Source organism: Erinaceus europaeus, chromosome 1 (assembly GCF_950295315.1).
Source record: "Erinaceus europaeus chromosome 1, mEriEur2.1, whole genome shotgun sequence".
In the NCBI taxonomy this organism is placed as follows: Eukaryota; Metazoa; Chordata; class Mammalia; order Eulipotyphla; family Erinaceidae; genus Erinaceus; species Erinaceus europaeus.
Window position 1 is genome coordinate 23,988,593 of NC_080162.1, and position 16,394 is coordinate 24,004,986.

At 46.9% G+C, this 16,394-nt stretch overlaps 1 protein-coding gene across 1 annotated transcript in view; it reads right to left on the reverse strand.

The window, feature by feature from the left end:
- The window catches only part of SPOCK2 (SPARC (osteonectin), cwcv and kazal like domains proteoglycan 2), a 37,008-nt gene extending 29,764 nt beyond the window's left edge, over nt 1–7,244 (reverse strand). Inside the window, exon 1 of the mRNA XM_007539427.3 lies at nt 6,682–7,244. Within this exon, the coding sequence (XP_007539489.1) occupies nt 6,682–6,873 (192 nt within the window). The 5' untranslated portion in view covers nt 6,874–7,244. The remainder of the gene's footprint in view (nt 1–6,681) is intronic.
- Between the last annotated feature and the right edge of the window lie 9,150 nt (nt 7,245–16,394).

Consider the following 16,394-nt stretch of genomic DNA (forward strand, 5'->3'; position numbering starts at 1 on the left):
GGGGCACATGTGATAACCTCTCTGGGCAGAGCGTTCTTCTCCCCCTCTCTTCCAAGGCTTGGAGCCCAGACTGGAGAGATATATTATAATGGTTACGGAGGGGAAAAAAAAAAAAAAGTTCTTCCTAAGAACTAGGTGCTTTCAATCCCCAGCACCACCATAAGCCAGAGCTGAGTATAAAGAGAGAAAAAAGAAAACAAGGCTTGGAGCCTTGGGGGTTCAAGAGCCCCTCACCAAGCTGACACTGCTCTGGGAGATGCCACTACTTTCCTCCCACCACCAAAGCATGGGAGAGGTTTAGCAACCAGGATGCAGAAGGAGGAGGAGGCCAGGGATGGGTCCACCCTCCCACTCCTACACCCCAATTATGGAATCCATTCTGACCCAGTTAGGGGTTCTTCTCATACACCCACACTGATCCCCAAACATCTGTGTAGCCCATCCCCACACATGCACTGGCTGAGGTATATGGAGCAGGGAAAGGGAGAGGTGATGTAAAGAAAACCACCCAGTGCTTAAAACCTGCCACTGGGGGCCAGTCGGCAGCACAGCGGGTTAAGCGCAAGGACCGGCATAAGGATCCCGGTTTGAGTCCCCAGCTCCACACCTGCAGGGGAGTCGCTTCATAGGTGATAAAACAGGTCTGCAGATGTCTATCTTTCTCTCCCCCTCTTTGTCTTCCCTTCCTCTCTCCATTTCTCTCTGTCCTCTCCAACAACAACTATGACAACAATAACAACTATAACAAGCACAACAACAAGGGCAACAAAATGGGAAAAAGTGGCCTCCAGGAGCAGTGGATTTGTGGTGCAGGCACTGAGCCCCAGTGATAACCCTGGAGGCAAAAAAAAAAAAAAAAAAAAACCCTGCCACTGGCCTATTTGGCATGCATAAACAACAGGAGAATCCGAAATCCTTGGTAGGGGATGTTTCCTTGGGCCAGACCCCAGGGTCATGATGAAGCCAGGGGCATGTGAGGACAGCTCAGATCTGTCCTGTTGTGAATAAGTGAATTAATGAACGTACATCAAGGCCTTTTGAATGGTGTGGGCTAGCCTGAGAAATGATCCCTCTGGCAGTTTTTCTCAGGGGTTGGAGAGTATTGTCTGAGATGGATTAAACCTCCCCCCAAAAAAATCCATCACCATCACCCCCCCCCCCACACACACACACACACACACACACACACCCAGCACTCTGACAGAATGCCTTCATGTGTTTACACTCTCTCTCACGGTCAGAACTGGAAGCTGAGGGTGGGAGTGGGGTTAATAGGAGGTACCTAGCATTGCAGAGCCAGCTAGTGGCAGGGCTTGAACCTGAACCAAGGCCCTCTCACTCAGCCTGGAGCTCTCCCAGTACACTGCCCTCCCCTCCCGAGCGGAGAGGGGCCTTTAGAGAGTCACTAGGCATGGGAATGGTGCTTTCACCCAGGACATCTTTACTGGCTTACAGGGCATAAGCCATTTGCTCATTAGAGGAGACTCTTCGTCCCCATTAGGGTTGGCCTGGAGTTCACTGGAAACAAAAAAAAAAGCCTGGGTTAGACAAGTCCAGTTCAAATGCTGGATCTGCCACTTACACGTTGCTTAGGTTCTCTTTGCCTTGCCTCCATTTCTTCAGCTATAAAATGGGCAGCCTACAATGTAAGGATAAATCACCTCACAGCTTATTGCCAGGGCACGAGAGGCAACACATAGACAAGACAGCATATAAAGCAAGTCCCATATTTACAGAAACTGCTTATGGCAATCAGTGCTCTGACATGTATTAACTGTGTGTCTCCTGGGTGACAAGCACTGTGTTAGACACTGACAAATGTCATTAACATTGGATGGGAGAGGGGCCAGGTGGTGGAGCAGCTGGGTGAGCATACACATTGCCATACACAAGCCCCTGTTCTCTACCTGCAGGGGGAAGCTTCACAAATGGTGAAGCAGTGCAGCAGGTGTCTCTGTCTCCATTTTTTTTGTTTGTTTTGCCTCCAGGGTTATCGCTGAGGCTCGGTGCCTGCACCATAAATCCATTGCTCTTGGAGGCCATCCCCCCCACTTTTGTTGCCCTTGTTGTGGTAGCCTTGTTGTGGTTTTTATTATTATTGTTGATGTTGTTCATTGTTGGACAGGACAGAGAGAAATGGAGAGAGGAGGGGAAGACAGAGAGGAGAGAAAGACACCTGCAGACCTGCTTCACCGCCTGTGAAGCGACTCCCCTGCAGGTGGGGAGCCAGGGGCTCAAACTGGGATCCTTATGCCGGTCCTTGGGCTTTGCACCACGTGCGCTTAACCTGCCTTGCTACTGCCCGACCCCCAATTTTTTTTTTTTTACCAGAGCACTGCTCAGCTCTGGCTTATGGTGGTGTGGGGGATTGAACCTGGAACTTTGGAGCTTCGAGCATGAGAGTCTCTGCATAACCATTATGCTATCTACCCTCCGCCCTCTGTCTCCTATTCTATCCTCCTTTCCCTCTCAATTTCTCTTTGTTCAATTAAATTAAAATAATAAATAAACTATTTTAAATTTTTAATGGGAATAGGGAGCCTGGTGGTGGCACACCTGGTAGAGTATAGATGTAAAAATGCTCAAGGGCCAGGGTTCAAGTTTTCCAGTCTCTACCTGCAGGGGGAGAACTTCAGGAGCGATGAAGATACTGCAGCCTCTCTCTCTCTCTCTCTCTTCGATAGGGCAGAGAGAAATTGAGAGGGGAAGGTAGGTAGAGAGGAGAGAAAGACAGACACCTGCAGACCTGCTTCATCGCTTGTGAAGCAAGCCCCTGCAGGTGGGGAACCAGTCCCTTGTGTGTGTTCTTGCAATTTGTACTATGTGCACTTAGCCCAGCGTCCTACCTCCTGAGCCCCCCTCCACTCTCTACTTCTCCCTTCTCTTTTGATTTCTCTCTATGTAATAAATAAATAAGTAAGTAAATAAATAAATAAGACATATTTAAAATTGAGTGGGAGTGGAATATAAAGCAGAGAGGAGTTCAGAAGAAAGGGACCAGTCAGTGCTCCTTGCCAGTCTCTTGAAGCCTGCTGGACCAATGTTGTGTAATGGGCTTTTCTGACTTCAAGTGCCCATCTGTCTCTAGGAGGCCGTGGATGCTTTATTGCAATGACCTTCAGTAAAATCCCTCTCAGTTCTACAGGGAGTGATTTAGAGAGGGAGCATTGGGGACCAGAGTTCCCACAAAGCCCAGGACTTCTCAGGATAGTACACAGCTAGGTCTGTGGACCTAGGAGCTTCCAACCTCATCATCTCCACCAACAAGATGTTCCTTCCTCCCTGCCAGCAGGGCTTGGGCATTAGAATAGACTACTTGGTGCAGGATGTGAGAGCCCTGTGCCCCCTTGAGGGGAGGACTACTCTGCTGATAAATCCTGCCTCCCTTATAATCCTTGTGCTCAGAGAAAGAATGCTAAGCAACCCACCCCCCAACCCCTTGACAAGTTTAGACGGATTCCACACTGAACAAACTGCCCAGACCTTTTTCTCCACTCATTCTCCTGACCCTCCTTGAGAAGATTCCCTCCATTCCTCCCCATCACGCTCAGCTCAGTGAGACATTTCCCCATCTACACTGCTGACTCCTCAAGCCCATTCACCATGAATGTGCCACTCCTACTCTACTCAGTTTAGGGCAAACTGGAGGTTCTGGTTCATTTTGTGATTGAATTTGAACAAGGATCTGGCTCAACCTGGCAACACCCTTAGAGGTTCAAAAGAAACTCCTGGGGCTGGGTGGTGGGTGGTGTACTTGGTAGAGTGCACACATCACCATGCACAAGGATCAGGGTTCAAGCTTCCCATCTGCTGAGGGGAAGCTTCACTAATAGTGAAACAGTGCTGCAGATGTCTCTCTTTCTCTCTTCCTGCATATCTTTCATTCCCCTGTCAATTTCTCTCTGTATCTATCAAAAAGAAAAAGGAAGAAAGAAAAAGAAATAAATCTTAAACAGAAACTTCTATTTCTCCTTAGAGAAGCCAAGAATATTTTTCTAGAAAACTAGCCTGATGAAATGTACATAAACCTCACTGTTACTGTGCCCAGCCAGATGGCCTCCAGCATTTACAGTGGGAAATGCTAGCAGAGGAGGGATGAGAAGTAGCTGTAGTGCACAACTCCAGGGGGGCAGCCTTCACTTTATGGTGCCTCTAGAGTTGTGCAATGCAGTGGCTCTGAGCTGGCAGCCTCCTGCCTTTCTGCAGAAGCTGTCACTAGATCCCTGGGGCCAGGACTTCCAACCCAACCTTCCTGTCCTCCTCCTTACCCTGACTCTGTCCTGCAGTCAGGGCTGCTTTAGTTGAGGTGGTTTTTTTTTTTTAATTTTAAAAAATACTTATTTATTTTCTCTTTTGTTCCCCTTGTTTTTTTATTGTTGTTGAAGTTATTGTTGTTGTTATTGATGTCGTCGTTGTTAGGACTAAGAGAAATGGAGAGAAGAGGGGAAGACAGAGACGGGGAGAGAAAGATACACACCTGCAGACCTGCTTCACTACCTGTGAAGTGATTCCCCTGCGGGTGGGGAACTGGGGGCTCGAACTGGCATCCTTACGCCGGTTCTTGCGCTTTGTGCCACGTGCGCTTAACCCACTGCGCTACCGCCCAACTCTCTAATTGAGGTTTCAAAGAAAAATCTGCCCTGTTAAAGAGGGAGGCCACCCAGATCAATACACGCCCTAAAGCTTTTCATGGGGGCAGGTCCTGCAGAATTTCATAGCTGTTGCTGTTTGGTGAGCACAGGAGGAAGGGAGGAAGCAATTGGCATCAATACAAGGAGACAGGTGCGCAGCCCTGTTGGGGGGGCTGGGGTGGGGGTCAAGCAGTCAGTCATTTATCTTCACCCACAGAGTTTGCTATTGGAAGCAGGTGGAGGAAGGGAGGTGGGGAGGAACCTTTTATTTTTAAAACTTTACACTTCTAATGAAGCGTTTCTTTTCCCCTCTGACCTTGACCAAGTCCCATTTTGGAAGATGCAACTGTCAGCAAGTCAGAGGGAGGCCTGGTCCAGTGACACATGGATTCCGGATGGACCAACCTGCTGCTGCCCCCTCGCTGCTGTAGCGGTGTTGCTGCCCAGGCAGCGGCAGGAGACTGCAGCGAATCTGCGCTGGGCCTGCAGGTGCCTGGGAAAGGCCTTGCAGCCGCGCCAGGCCCCTGCGGCTGGACACTGCCGTGGGCGGAACCAAGACAGAAGCCAACCGCCCACTCAGGCTACTCATCCGGAGATCCTAGCTCCATGAGATTCCTTCTTGTAAACTATATAACCTACCACTTTGACTTTGGAGATCCGCATCTCTGTCACTCCCCATTATTTGCCTGGATAGCTTCTGAAGTGTGTGTGTGTGTGTGTGTGTGTGTGTGTGTGTGTGTGTGTGTGTGTGTGTGTGTGTGTGTGTGTGTGTGTGTGTACTCATTTCTAAGCAACTTCTGGATGCTCGCAATTGAGGAGTAAAAGAGAAATGTCACGGGTTGGCCGCATTGTACTGAATTACTGAATAAGTCTGGTGTTTTTTGTTTGTTTTTTGGGCGGGGTATGAGAAGCAAGATCTGGGTTCGTAGAAGGGGCTTGCTGAGAACTGGCATCAGAGCCAGCCGGGTCTTGGGGAACAGCGTCCACCTATCTCCTCCGGCCTCTCATCTGGCGCGGGCTCGGGCTCCTCGCCCCACCGCCCCCAGTCGCAGGCCCCGGCCACGCCCTCCCCCGGGTGCCGCCCCCGCTCCTCCCTCTGATCTACAGGTGCCAGTAAACAAAGTGCTGCAGCTACGCCCGCGGCTCCGCAGCAGCCCCGCCTCCCACCCCGAAAAGTTCCGCACAGGGAGGGGGGGGTTCCAGAAGGCCTCTGTTAGGAGCCCCTAGACCCAGCTTCTGCGTCCCGCCCTCTGCTTCCGAAGCCCCCTCCCCGGGCTACGAAGGGTGGAAGCTGCTCTCGCCACCCACCGCGCCCCCCCTTCTCTCCTGTCCCCTGCGGGGCGGATCCAGGAGCTGAGGCTCTCAGCGACCTCAGACCGGACCCCAGCGGTCACTCAGAGGTGGCTTCGGGTGTTGCCCCCCACCCAGCACCACTGCCGCACCACGGACAAGCCTTTCACCGTCTCGCCTAATAAGGATTGCAAGCCCCCCCACCCCACCCCACTCCCAAACTCAAAGCCCTGTCCCCATTCGGTCCCCCGAGTCTTTCCAACCCAAGGTGGGGAAGGAAGGCGCAGCAAGACCTGCACCTTCCCTGCGGGCCCCACCCAGAGGCCCCTTCCGCAATGCCGCGTCGGTGCAGCCTGCAGCATCCGCACAGCTGGGGTGGGCCTGGGGGTGGCCGGCGAGAGCAGGAGAGCCAGGGGATCCAAGGAAGCAGGTCCGGGGCGCCACCGCAACCTGGGCCCCGTCGCGCCCGCCAGCAACCCCCCCAAAAACCCGCGCCCCTTTCAGCCTGCGGGGAGGGGGTGTCTGGCGCGCTCAGAGCGCCTCGCTGGGGCCTGCTCGGGGTGGGGGGCCCGGGGCCGGGTAGGGGTGGGGGCCAGGGAGCCATGGGGCCGGAGGAAATTAGGGGGTAGGGAGTTGGGGGCACAGGGGGCTGGGCGCGGGCCCAGGGCCACGGGTAGGGAAACTGGAGCCGGAGCCGGGCTGCGGGGAGCGGGCGACTGCGACGTGCGGCCCTAGCCCCGGGGGCCCCCCGCACACTCACGTCTCGGAAGCGGTTCCAGTGCTTGATCTTGCCGCTGTACTGCGAGATGGACGCCAGCCATTGCTCGTCCTCCATGAAGTTGCCAGGGGTCTCGCCCTCCTTGAGCCCCTTGGCGTCGCCTTGGGCCAGGGCGGCCGCGGACAGGAGCAGCAGCAGCGGCAGCGCCAGGCGCCCGCACCCCGGAGCGCGCATCGTGGTCTGGGCCGGACCCGGGGGGCTCGGCTCCCGCAGTCTCTCCCGATCCTCCCTCGCTCCCTGCAATGGGCGAAGCTACGCCGCCGGCCGGCGTCCTCGGTCCTGTGGCTGCGCTCTGACTCCTGTGATAGGCGGCGGGTGTGTTGTGGCTGAAATGTGACCTGGTTGGGAGATGCACTTGTCTGAAAAAGCCCAGCGCTGGACGCGGAGGGGAGAGAGAGAGGGAGAGAGAGAGAGAGGGAGGGAGGGAGGGAGGGAGAGAGAGAGAGAGAGAGAGAGAGAGAATGATCAGAATCAGAGAGGCTGCGCCAGCAGGGGCCGTGTCTGTAACTGTAGCATCAGCATCACGTTTGACATCATCATACCTGGCTTTAAAAAAAAAAAAAAGAAGAAAAAGAAAAAGGAGGGGGACTAGATTTTAAAGGGAAGTGGTAGATCAGAAAATCAAAGGCCAGCCAGCCGCGGCAGAGCCCAGCCCAGCCCAGCCCAGTCCTCGGAGAGTTGCAAAGCAAGAAATCTCGAGCTGTCCTTGCTCCCTTTCCAAGGGTAGAGAGCCAGGACCCCCGCTCCAGGGCTGGGGGTGGAGGGTGGGGATGGGGCTTCCCAGTGAAGATGAGATGGAAGAGGACACACAAAATTCTCCAGTCACAAAGCCAGGGCTCAGGTGGCGCAAGGAAATTTGCCTACACTGGCTCAGCCCCTTTGCCTTCAAACCCAAAGGAGCCTACGCCACAGCCCTGACAGCTGGCTTCCTGCGGGTTATGGCTCTTCAGTAATGGGTAGCTTCCTTAAGACAAAAGCCATATAACAACTGGCTGCCTCTGAACTATTGCTGCCAACCCCACATGCTCTTTTCAAGACAAGGCCTGAATGGCTGACAGAACGAAGGCAGATGTCCTCTTCCCCAAGCAGCTGTTTAAGGACTGTTACCCCTTTTGTTAGCTCCTCCTAGGGCAACCCTAAAAGCAAATGGCTGACCATCTTATCTGCCTCGAGGCTGCAAAGTCGGAAAAAGCACATATGCTTATGGTTTTGACTTCAGGTTGATACTAATAAATCACTGGGGGGGGGCAGTTCAGAGGGGAGGCTGATTTTGTTTGAGGTGTTTGGATTTTTGTTAAGATTGTGCCCTGTATCCTTGCCTGGAGAAATATGTTTGCATACCAGCTGGGAAGACAGCACAGTCCTAGGATCAAAGCAGAAAGGTTTAAGTTTACATTACAAATAACTTGAAGAGGAAACAAATAATCTGACAGGGTAACACAATGAAGTTTGGGGGACACAAACCCTAGGTTGTGTTGTTTAAAAAAAAAGACGGGGGGGGGGGGGTTCGGGCGGTGGCGCAGTGGGTTAAGCGCACGTGGTGCAAAGTGCAAGGACTGGCGAAAGGATTCTGGTTTGAGCCCTCAGCTCCCCACCTGCAGGGGAGTCGCTTCACAGGCGGTGAAGCAGGTCTGCAGGTGTCTGTCTTTCTCTCCCCCTCTCTGCCTTCCCCTCCTCTCTCCATTTCTGTCTGATCCAACAACGAACAACATCAACAATGGTAATAATAATAACTACAACGAGGCTACAGCAACAAGGGCAACAAAAGGGGGAAAAATGGCCTCCAGGAGCGGTGGATTCATGGTGCAGGCACCGAGCCCAGCAATAACCCTGGAGGAAAAAAAAAAAAAAAGACGGTTGCTTGACTGCTGCTGTCTTTAATAAATAAAAGCAATGAAAGCCACGATTGTGATCAGTGGGGGATGAGGGGGAGGACAGGTTACAAGGTTCATAGCCAGCCTAAACCTGGCCTGCCCAGGAACTGAGAAAACATCAATGGCTTGGACTGGGGTCCCCTGGGAAAACCGAAAACAATAGCTCACTTTCCTTGTTTTCTTTTCCCTTTGCAGATGGATTTAGAGGTGGCTTTACAAGGAGGCACCTATTTGCTCTGAGATGTCTTCATCTCAGAGCAAATAACGCAGTCCTGCTGGGTTCTATAGCAATGCCATATAGTGAAGATAAAATACGGCCTTTTACATAGACTGGAGTAAGAATCCCACTTACTAGCTTTACCCTTAGGCAGGTTGTCTGATATATTTTCTACCTATAAATGAAAGATAATGTCCACTTAGCTCAGATGATTGCTGTGATACTTATGCAAAGTTACACATTGAATGCCTGGCTACAGGGAGCATCTAAGTGTTAGCTTTTCTTCTCTCTCATTGTGAAGAAAGACAGCGATGTCCCATTGCTCAGTGATGTTCTAAACTGTACTGCCTTTTCACAGTTTTTCAATCCTAGTCTCAATCCAAAGATAATTGCCGTGGCACTGAGGAGGTAAATCCTAGATACTACAGCTCTCCCATTCCAGTATTCTTTTATGAATTTGTTGGTCTTCTAGAATCCCTAAAGCTACCCAATAAAGTGGAAGGGCATTGACAAGATGCCATTCGATAAATAATGGCTGCTTCCAGACCTTTCAACATCAAAATGTTTTCCACAGTCTTGGGCAACTCCTCTAATGGGAGGACCTTGACTTCTGAAGGACCTTCACAACTGGTCAGTACTGGGACTCAGACATGAAAATCTGGTGTACTACTTCATCACTATCTCTGTGGCCTTCATTATTTTTATTTCAGAGAGGCAGACACCATAGCACTGGAGTTTCTCTTGGTGGTTGGCATTTCCATGTAATGTATGGACTCAAAACTGGGCTGGCTGGTTGGTAAGAAGTGCATACTACAGGGTGAATGATCTTCAGCCCATAGTTTTTCTGTTGGTGTTTAATACTTTGCAGTATAAATTGGAGGGAGGTACCTTAGTTTCCAAGTAATATCTAAATACACCTTTAAAACCACTTAGTCAAGAGGACTTTACAAGCATAAACAGGCAAATACAAGTGGGATGGGCGATGGCACACACATGTCAGTGTGCAGTGACCCAGGTTCAAGCCCACCTCATTTCCACTTGCAGTGGGGAAGCTTCATGAGTGAAGTAGGGCTGCAGGTATCTCTCTGTCTCTCTCTCCCTCCTCCCCTCCATTTTAAAAAAATTATCTTTATTTATTTATTTGGATAGAGACAGCCATAAATCGAGAAGGAAGGGGGTGTTAGAGAAGGAGAGAGACAGAGAGACACCTGCAGCACTGCTTCACCACTTGTGAAGCTTTCCCTCTGCAGGTGGGGGCCGGGGGCTTGAACCCAGGTCTTTGCGCACTATAACATGTGCACTCAACCAGGTGCACCACCACCCGCCCCCCCTTTCAATTTCTCTCTATCTCTATCCAAAATAAGCAAATAAATATTTTAGGAGCCAGATGGTAGCGCAGCGGGTTAAGTGCATGTGACGCAAAGCACAAAGATCTGTGTAAGGATCCCGGTTCAAGGCCCCGGCTCCCCACCCGTAGGGGGGTCACTTCACAGGCGGTAAAGCAGGTCTGTAGGTGTCTATCTTTCTTTTCCCCTCTCTGTCTTCCCCTCCTCTCTTTATTTCTCTCTGTACTATCCAAAAATAATGACATAAATAACAACAACAATAATAACCACAACAATGATAAAAAAAAAAACAAGGGCAACGAAAGAGAAAAAATAGCCCCCAGGAGCAGTGGGTTTGTGGTGCAGGCACCAAGCCCCAGCAATAACCCTGGTGGCAAAAAAAAAAAAAAAAAAAAGTAAAGGCAAGCACACAAAGATGTTTAATGCAGAACTGTTTATAATAGTCAAATCCTAAATCAACTCAATGTCCATTAGTCAAGTGCTGATGAAGTCATAACACATACATTATAAGATGTATGCACATGGGTTGCTGTTAGTAAACAAAAATGATGTGATCTACTGCATATCTCTGGGTGAGAAAAATTCATTATAGATGATCATGTATAATATCCCATTTGGAAGCAAGTGTAATATAATGCAGCAGTCCTCAAATGTTCTGATAGCAGATCCTTCACATTAAAAATATTAAGACTTCCCCCAGAGAGTTAAAGAATAGGAAAGCTACCAGGGAAGGGGATGGGATATGGAGGTCTGGTAGTAAGAATTGTGCAAAGTTGTACCCCTCTTATCCTATAGTTTTGTTGGTTTCCTTTTTATAAATAAATTTTTTTAAAAAATTAAAAATAAATAAATTATATGTTCTATTTAAAAAAAAAAATTAAGACTTCCAGGGAGACAGGCAGTAGCACAGTGGGTTAAGTGCACATGGCGTGAAGCACAAGGACCTAGTGAAGCATAAGGATCCTAGTTCGAGCCCCCAGGTCCCCACCTGCAGGGGAGTCGCTTCACAAGCGGTGAAGCAAGTCTGCTGGTGTCTGTCTCTCCCCCTCTCTGTCCTATCCAAGAACGACAACATCAATAACAACAATAATAACTACAGCAATAAAACAACAAGGGCAACAAAAGGGAAAATATTAAAAAAAAGAAAAATATATAAAGACTCCCAAAGAACTTCTGTTTAAATCAGACATCTATAGAGATTGATACATTTAATTTACTGTACTTAAACATAAAATTAAGCCTTCTTTTATTTTATGTAAACCTAAAACTATTATTCTAAAATGTTTTTATTATGTTTATTTATTTATTGGATAGAGATAGCCAGAGATTTAGAGGGTAGGTGAGAGACAGAGAGAGATACAGAGGAAAAGAGAGACAGAGAGGAAATACACCACTCTTGGAGGTCCTCCACTCTGGCCACCACCACACAGGTTGTCAGGGACTTGAACCCAGGTCTTGAAATGTGCTAACACGTGCACTCTACAAGGTGAGCCACCTCCTGCCTTTACCCCTTTCTCCTTTCAACCCCTCCTGTATAAAGTTCTTTTTTTATTTTTTATTTTTTTAAATAATTTATTTCTTTATTGGGGAATTAATGTTTTACATTCAACAGTAAATACAATAGTTTGTACATGCATAACATTCCCCAGATTCCCATTTAACAATACAACCCCCACTATGTCATTCATCATCTTTCATGGACCTGTATTCTCCCCACCCACTCACCCAACCCCAGAGTCTTTTACTTTGGTGCAATACGCCAACTCCAGTTCAGGTTCTAATTGTGTTTTCTTTTCTAATCTTGTTTTTCAGCTTCGGCCTGAGAGTGAGATCATCCCATATTGTATAAAGTTCTATAGAGTTCTTGTACCTCACAATTAATTAAAGATTCACTTTATAATATTTTCCCTTGCTTTGCTTCTTAAGTTCCACCTATGAGCTGGTATTCATCCTTCTCCTGGCTTATTTTAATTAATGTGATTCCTTCAAGTTCCATCCAGATTGTAGCACAGTGGGAAACTTCATTTTACACACACACACACACACACACACACACACACACACACACACACACACACACACATTACAATTTCCTTATTCACTCATCTGTCATTGGACATTTAGGTTGTTTCCAAACTTTGGCTATTACAAATAAATAACTCTGCCATGAACACAGGCATGCATAGAAGACCTATTTGGATAGGTGTTTTCGTGTCTTTTGGATCCATCCCTAGGAGAGGAATTACTAGGTTATATAGTAAGTCCATTCTTAATGTTATCACTAATTTTGACAGTGGACAAAAAACCAAAACAAAACAGAGAATAAGAGAGTGAGGAGAGATACCAAAGTCCTGCTTCACCACTCATGAAGTGGCCCCTGTGCATGGGAGCTGGGAGGATGGGGACACAGAACTTTGGTGGTGGGTGAGGTGTGGAATCTTACAGTCTTGTAACATATTACTAATAACAAATACAAACATTTAAAAATAATTCTGCTTCTTTCTTATCCTTTTAGAAGTCCTGTGGTGCAAATGTTGCTCTTCTTGATGTTCTCACATAACTCCTATGTTCTCTTTGTTTCTTTTCTCTTTTTGTTATCTATGACCCTATACTCAAGCTCATTAGCTCATTAATTTGACCTTTGGTCTCTTGTCATTCTGCTGTTGAGTCTTTCCGTGTGCGTTTTAAAAATATACAGCTACTCTGTTCTTTAGCTCCAATTTCTATTTAGACTTTTCTCATTCTTGCTATCTTTCATTGATCTTCTCATTTCAGTGAGCATCATGAGGATTGTTGCCATAAAATCTTTAGGAAGCTGACATAACACACACACACACACACACACACACACACACACACACACACACACTTTTAGAATTATATTTATTTACTATTGGAAAGAGACAGAGAGAAATTGAGATTCCTGGTGTCAAACACTTCAGGTCCTGGTGGAATGGGGGTACAGAGCCCTCTGGTTTACTTCCCCTATTACTGACCCCTCTGGGAGTCTGGACCACAATGCTTTATGGGGTCCAGAAGGTGAGAGTTCTGGCTTCTGTAATTGCTTTTCTGTTGGACATCATAGTGGCAGGTTGATTGACACCCCCAGTCTGTTTTATCTTTCCCTAGTGGGGTAGGGCTCTGGAAAACACTACATTTTCCTTAAAAATAGTAAGGAGAGTGGCATCACTTTACATTTTTACAATGCTCTTTAATATCAGGCTCCAAAGAAAACAGATAGCTTAATTTCTGCATTATGTCAACTTTACTAGTTTGTTTGGGCTACCATAATGAAATACTCTAGACTGGGTGAGTTAAACAACAGAAACTGATTTGCTCCTATCATCTAGAAGATGGAGGCTAGAAGTCCAAGATTAAAGTATTGGTAGGTTTGTTTTTTCCTGAGACTTCTTAATAAAAATTTTTTAATAAATTTTTTTGCTTTTTAAAAAAATATTTATTTCCTTTTTGTTGTCCTTATTGTTTTTATTATTGTTGTAGTTATTATTGTTGTTGATGTCATCATTGTTGGATAGGACAGAGAGAAATGGAGAGAAGAGGGGAAGACAGAGAGGAGGAAAGAAAGACACCTGTAGACCTGCTTCACTGCTTGTGAAGCGACTCCCCTGCAGGTGGGGAGCCGGGGCTTGAACCAGATCCTCCTGCCGGTCCTTGCGCTTTGCGCCAGGTGCGCTTAACCCACTGCACTACAGCCCAACTCCCTTCCTGAGACTTCTTTTCCTATCTTGCAGATGGTAGCAACAGGTTTGATGTTAAATTTGTGCCCACACGTTCTCTTTTAAGGACACCAGACTGGATTAGGGCTAACCCTAACACATTCAGTCTCGTTTTACTTGATCACCTCTTCAAAGGCTCTGTCTCCAAATATGGTCATATTCTGAGATTCAGGGTAGGAGTGGGTGAGCTAGGGCTTCAACATATGGATTTTTGGGAGAGACAATCCAGCCCATACCAGAAGATGTAACTGGAAATAGTAGTAGTACAGTAGTGTGAGAATAAACTGAACTTCTCTCTAAAAATGCTTATTTATACCAACTTACCAAATTCTATCGATCTTTCTTATTTTTTTATTGACACAAGGGTTATAACTGGAGCACAGTGTTTACACAGTGACTCTACCACTCCCAGTGGCCAAATTTATTTCTCTTTTTGATAGAGACAGAGAGACATTAGGAGGGATGGGGAGATAAAGAGAGAGACACATGCAGTACTGCTTCACAGCTCATGAAGCTTTCCTTCTGCAGGTGGGACCTCGGGGCTTGAACCTGGGTCCTTGTGCATGGTAATTTGTGCACTCTACACCACTGCCCAGCACCCACCAACTTAACAAATTCTAAAGAACACAAAGATGTACAAATATTCTATTAGCCACCAAAGTAATGATATTATGTCATGTAGCCTGAAAAATTTCCATTGTATACTCCTAAGAAAATGAGAGTTTTATTTATTTATTATTTTTTTAAAAAAGCAGATAATACCTTGGTGCTATTAAGAAAATGGTATGGACCTTGCACCTCCCACTGGAAGGTTTTCAAGGATTTCTAGGAGTTCACAGACCACATTTTAGGAACCACTAACACTGCTCTGTGACCTCAGGTGAATTTTTTTTGCCCCCACAGTCATCACTGGGACTCCTGTTGGCACTATACAAATCGACTGCTCCTAACAGCCTTTCTTTTTCCTTTTTTTTTGATTGGATAGGACAGAGAGAAATTGAGAGAGGTTGGGAGACAGAGAAGGGGAGAGCAGGATAAATACCTGCAGACTTGCTTCACCATTTTTGAGGCATTTCTGTTGCAGGTGGGGAGCTAGGGGCTCAGACCCGGATCCTTTCACTAAATACTATGTGCGTTCAATGAGGTGCACCCGGCCCCTCCTCAGGCCAACTTCTTACTGTTATTTTTAAATGAGGACAGCCCATTCAAGGGGGCTTTAGTGGTTTGATACACAGATAAATGACAAACTCATATATCCCATGATATTTGGCTGTTATTTAAAAATTACTTAGAATGATATTGATAGGTGCTTAAATGCATAGCAGTAACTTCTTGTTATTTTTTTTTTAATTAAATCATAGTGTAACACATTGAAAAGACATAAGGTATATAGCTTGATGATATTCATTTCACAAAGTAAACTTATTTTATCTTTAAAAGAGCATTTATTAAAAAGAACTTTGGGGGGAAGTTACCAATGTATTTTCCTTCTTCAATCATGCCTTATTTTAATGGGTACAAAGTGCTTTTACTTGGCATTATGAATTGCTTTTGAAACAATTCAGTATTATAGCAGCTGGGATGATTACTGATCTCTCTGTTCCTTTGAGGCGATTGCCAAGAGGGGCCAGGCTCCATTCTACTCCAATTTGTGTCGCTGTATACATTCACAGAGCAACACAAAAAGCAGCTCCGCCAGCGAACACAGCATCACCATAGCTGGCATGGAAACCAGGTTCCATTTCTGGTGGCTCTACTTTGCCATTATTTGCCGAATGCTTTGAATTTGGAGATGACTTGGTACGTTTTTGGATAAGGGAAACATCTTGAAGCTGGAAACAGAACTGTGGCAAATGCAGCCGCTGGTTTGGTGTAAACAGAAAGAACACTAAAAAGAAAAAAAAGTGGCTTTTGGCCAAGCTCTTTGATAGTATTCAACCAAAAAAAAAAACTTTAATCAACATCAAAGCAACAGACACAAAAGCAGCCCCCCACTTGACCTAGAGCCGTGCTATCCATGCTCCCTGCAAATATCAAGGTGGGACGTGAGAGATATTTCTTGACTCATGGATGTGATTCATGAGGAACCTGAGCCAAGGCTTGTTCACTGTCCAGCTAGATTCTCATTCATACCGCATTCAGTAAACTCTGGAGCAAAAGTAAACAATAGAGAGATATCATGTCTTGAGCATGAGCTGGGAGTTCATTTGGGGGTAACTCATGGGGCCACCTCCCAAAATATCAAAACTACTTTCCACGATAAAGTCCCTTATATAGCAACACAAATTTTCTGTAGTGGTGAGAAGTTTTCCCTCTCCTCCTCTTAGAGGAGTTGAGGATGAAGTCAGCGCCTCAGAAACCAGCTGGAGTGATGGTAGGTGCAATTCAACTCTATTTCAGTGCAGGATGACTTGCAAAGTGGGACTTATTAAAGAAGGATATGATTAAACACAGTAGCAAGTTCTCGAACATTACAATTTAGTCATTAAAATTTAGTCGGAGGAGACCCTGAATATTGGAA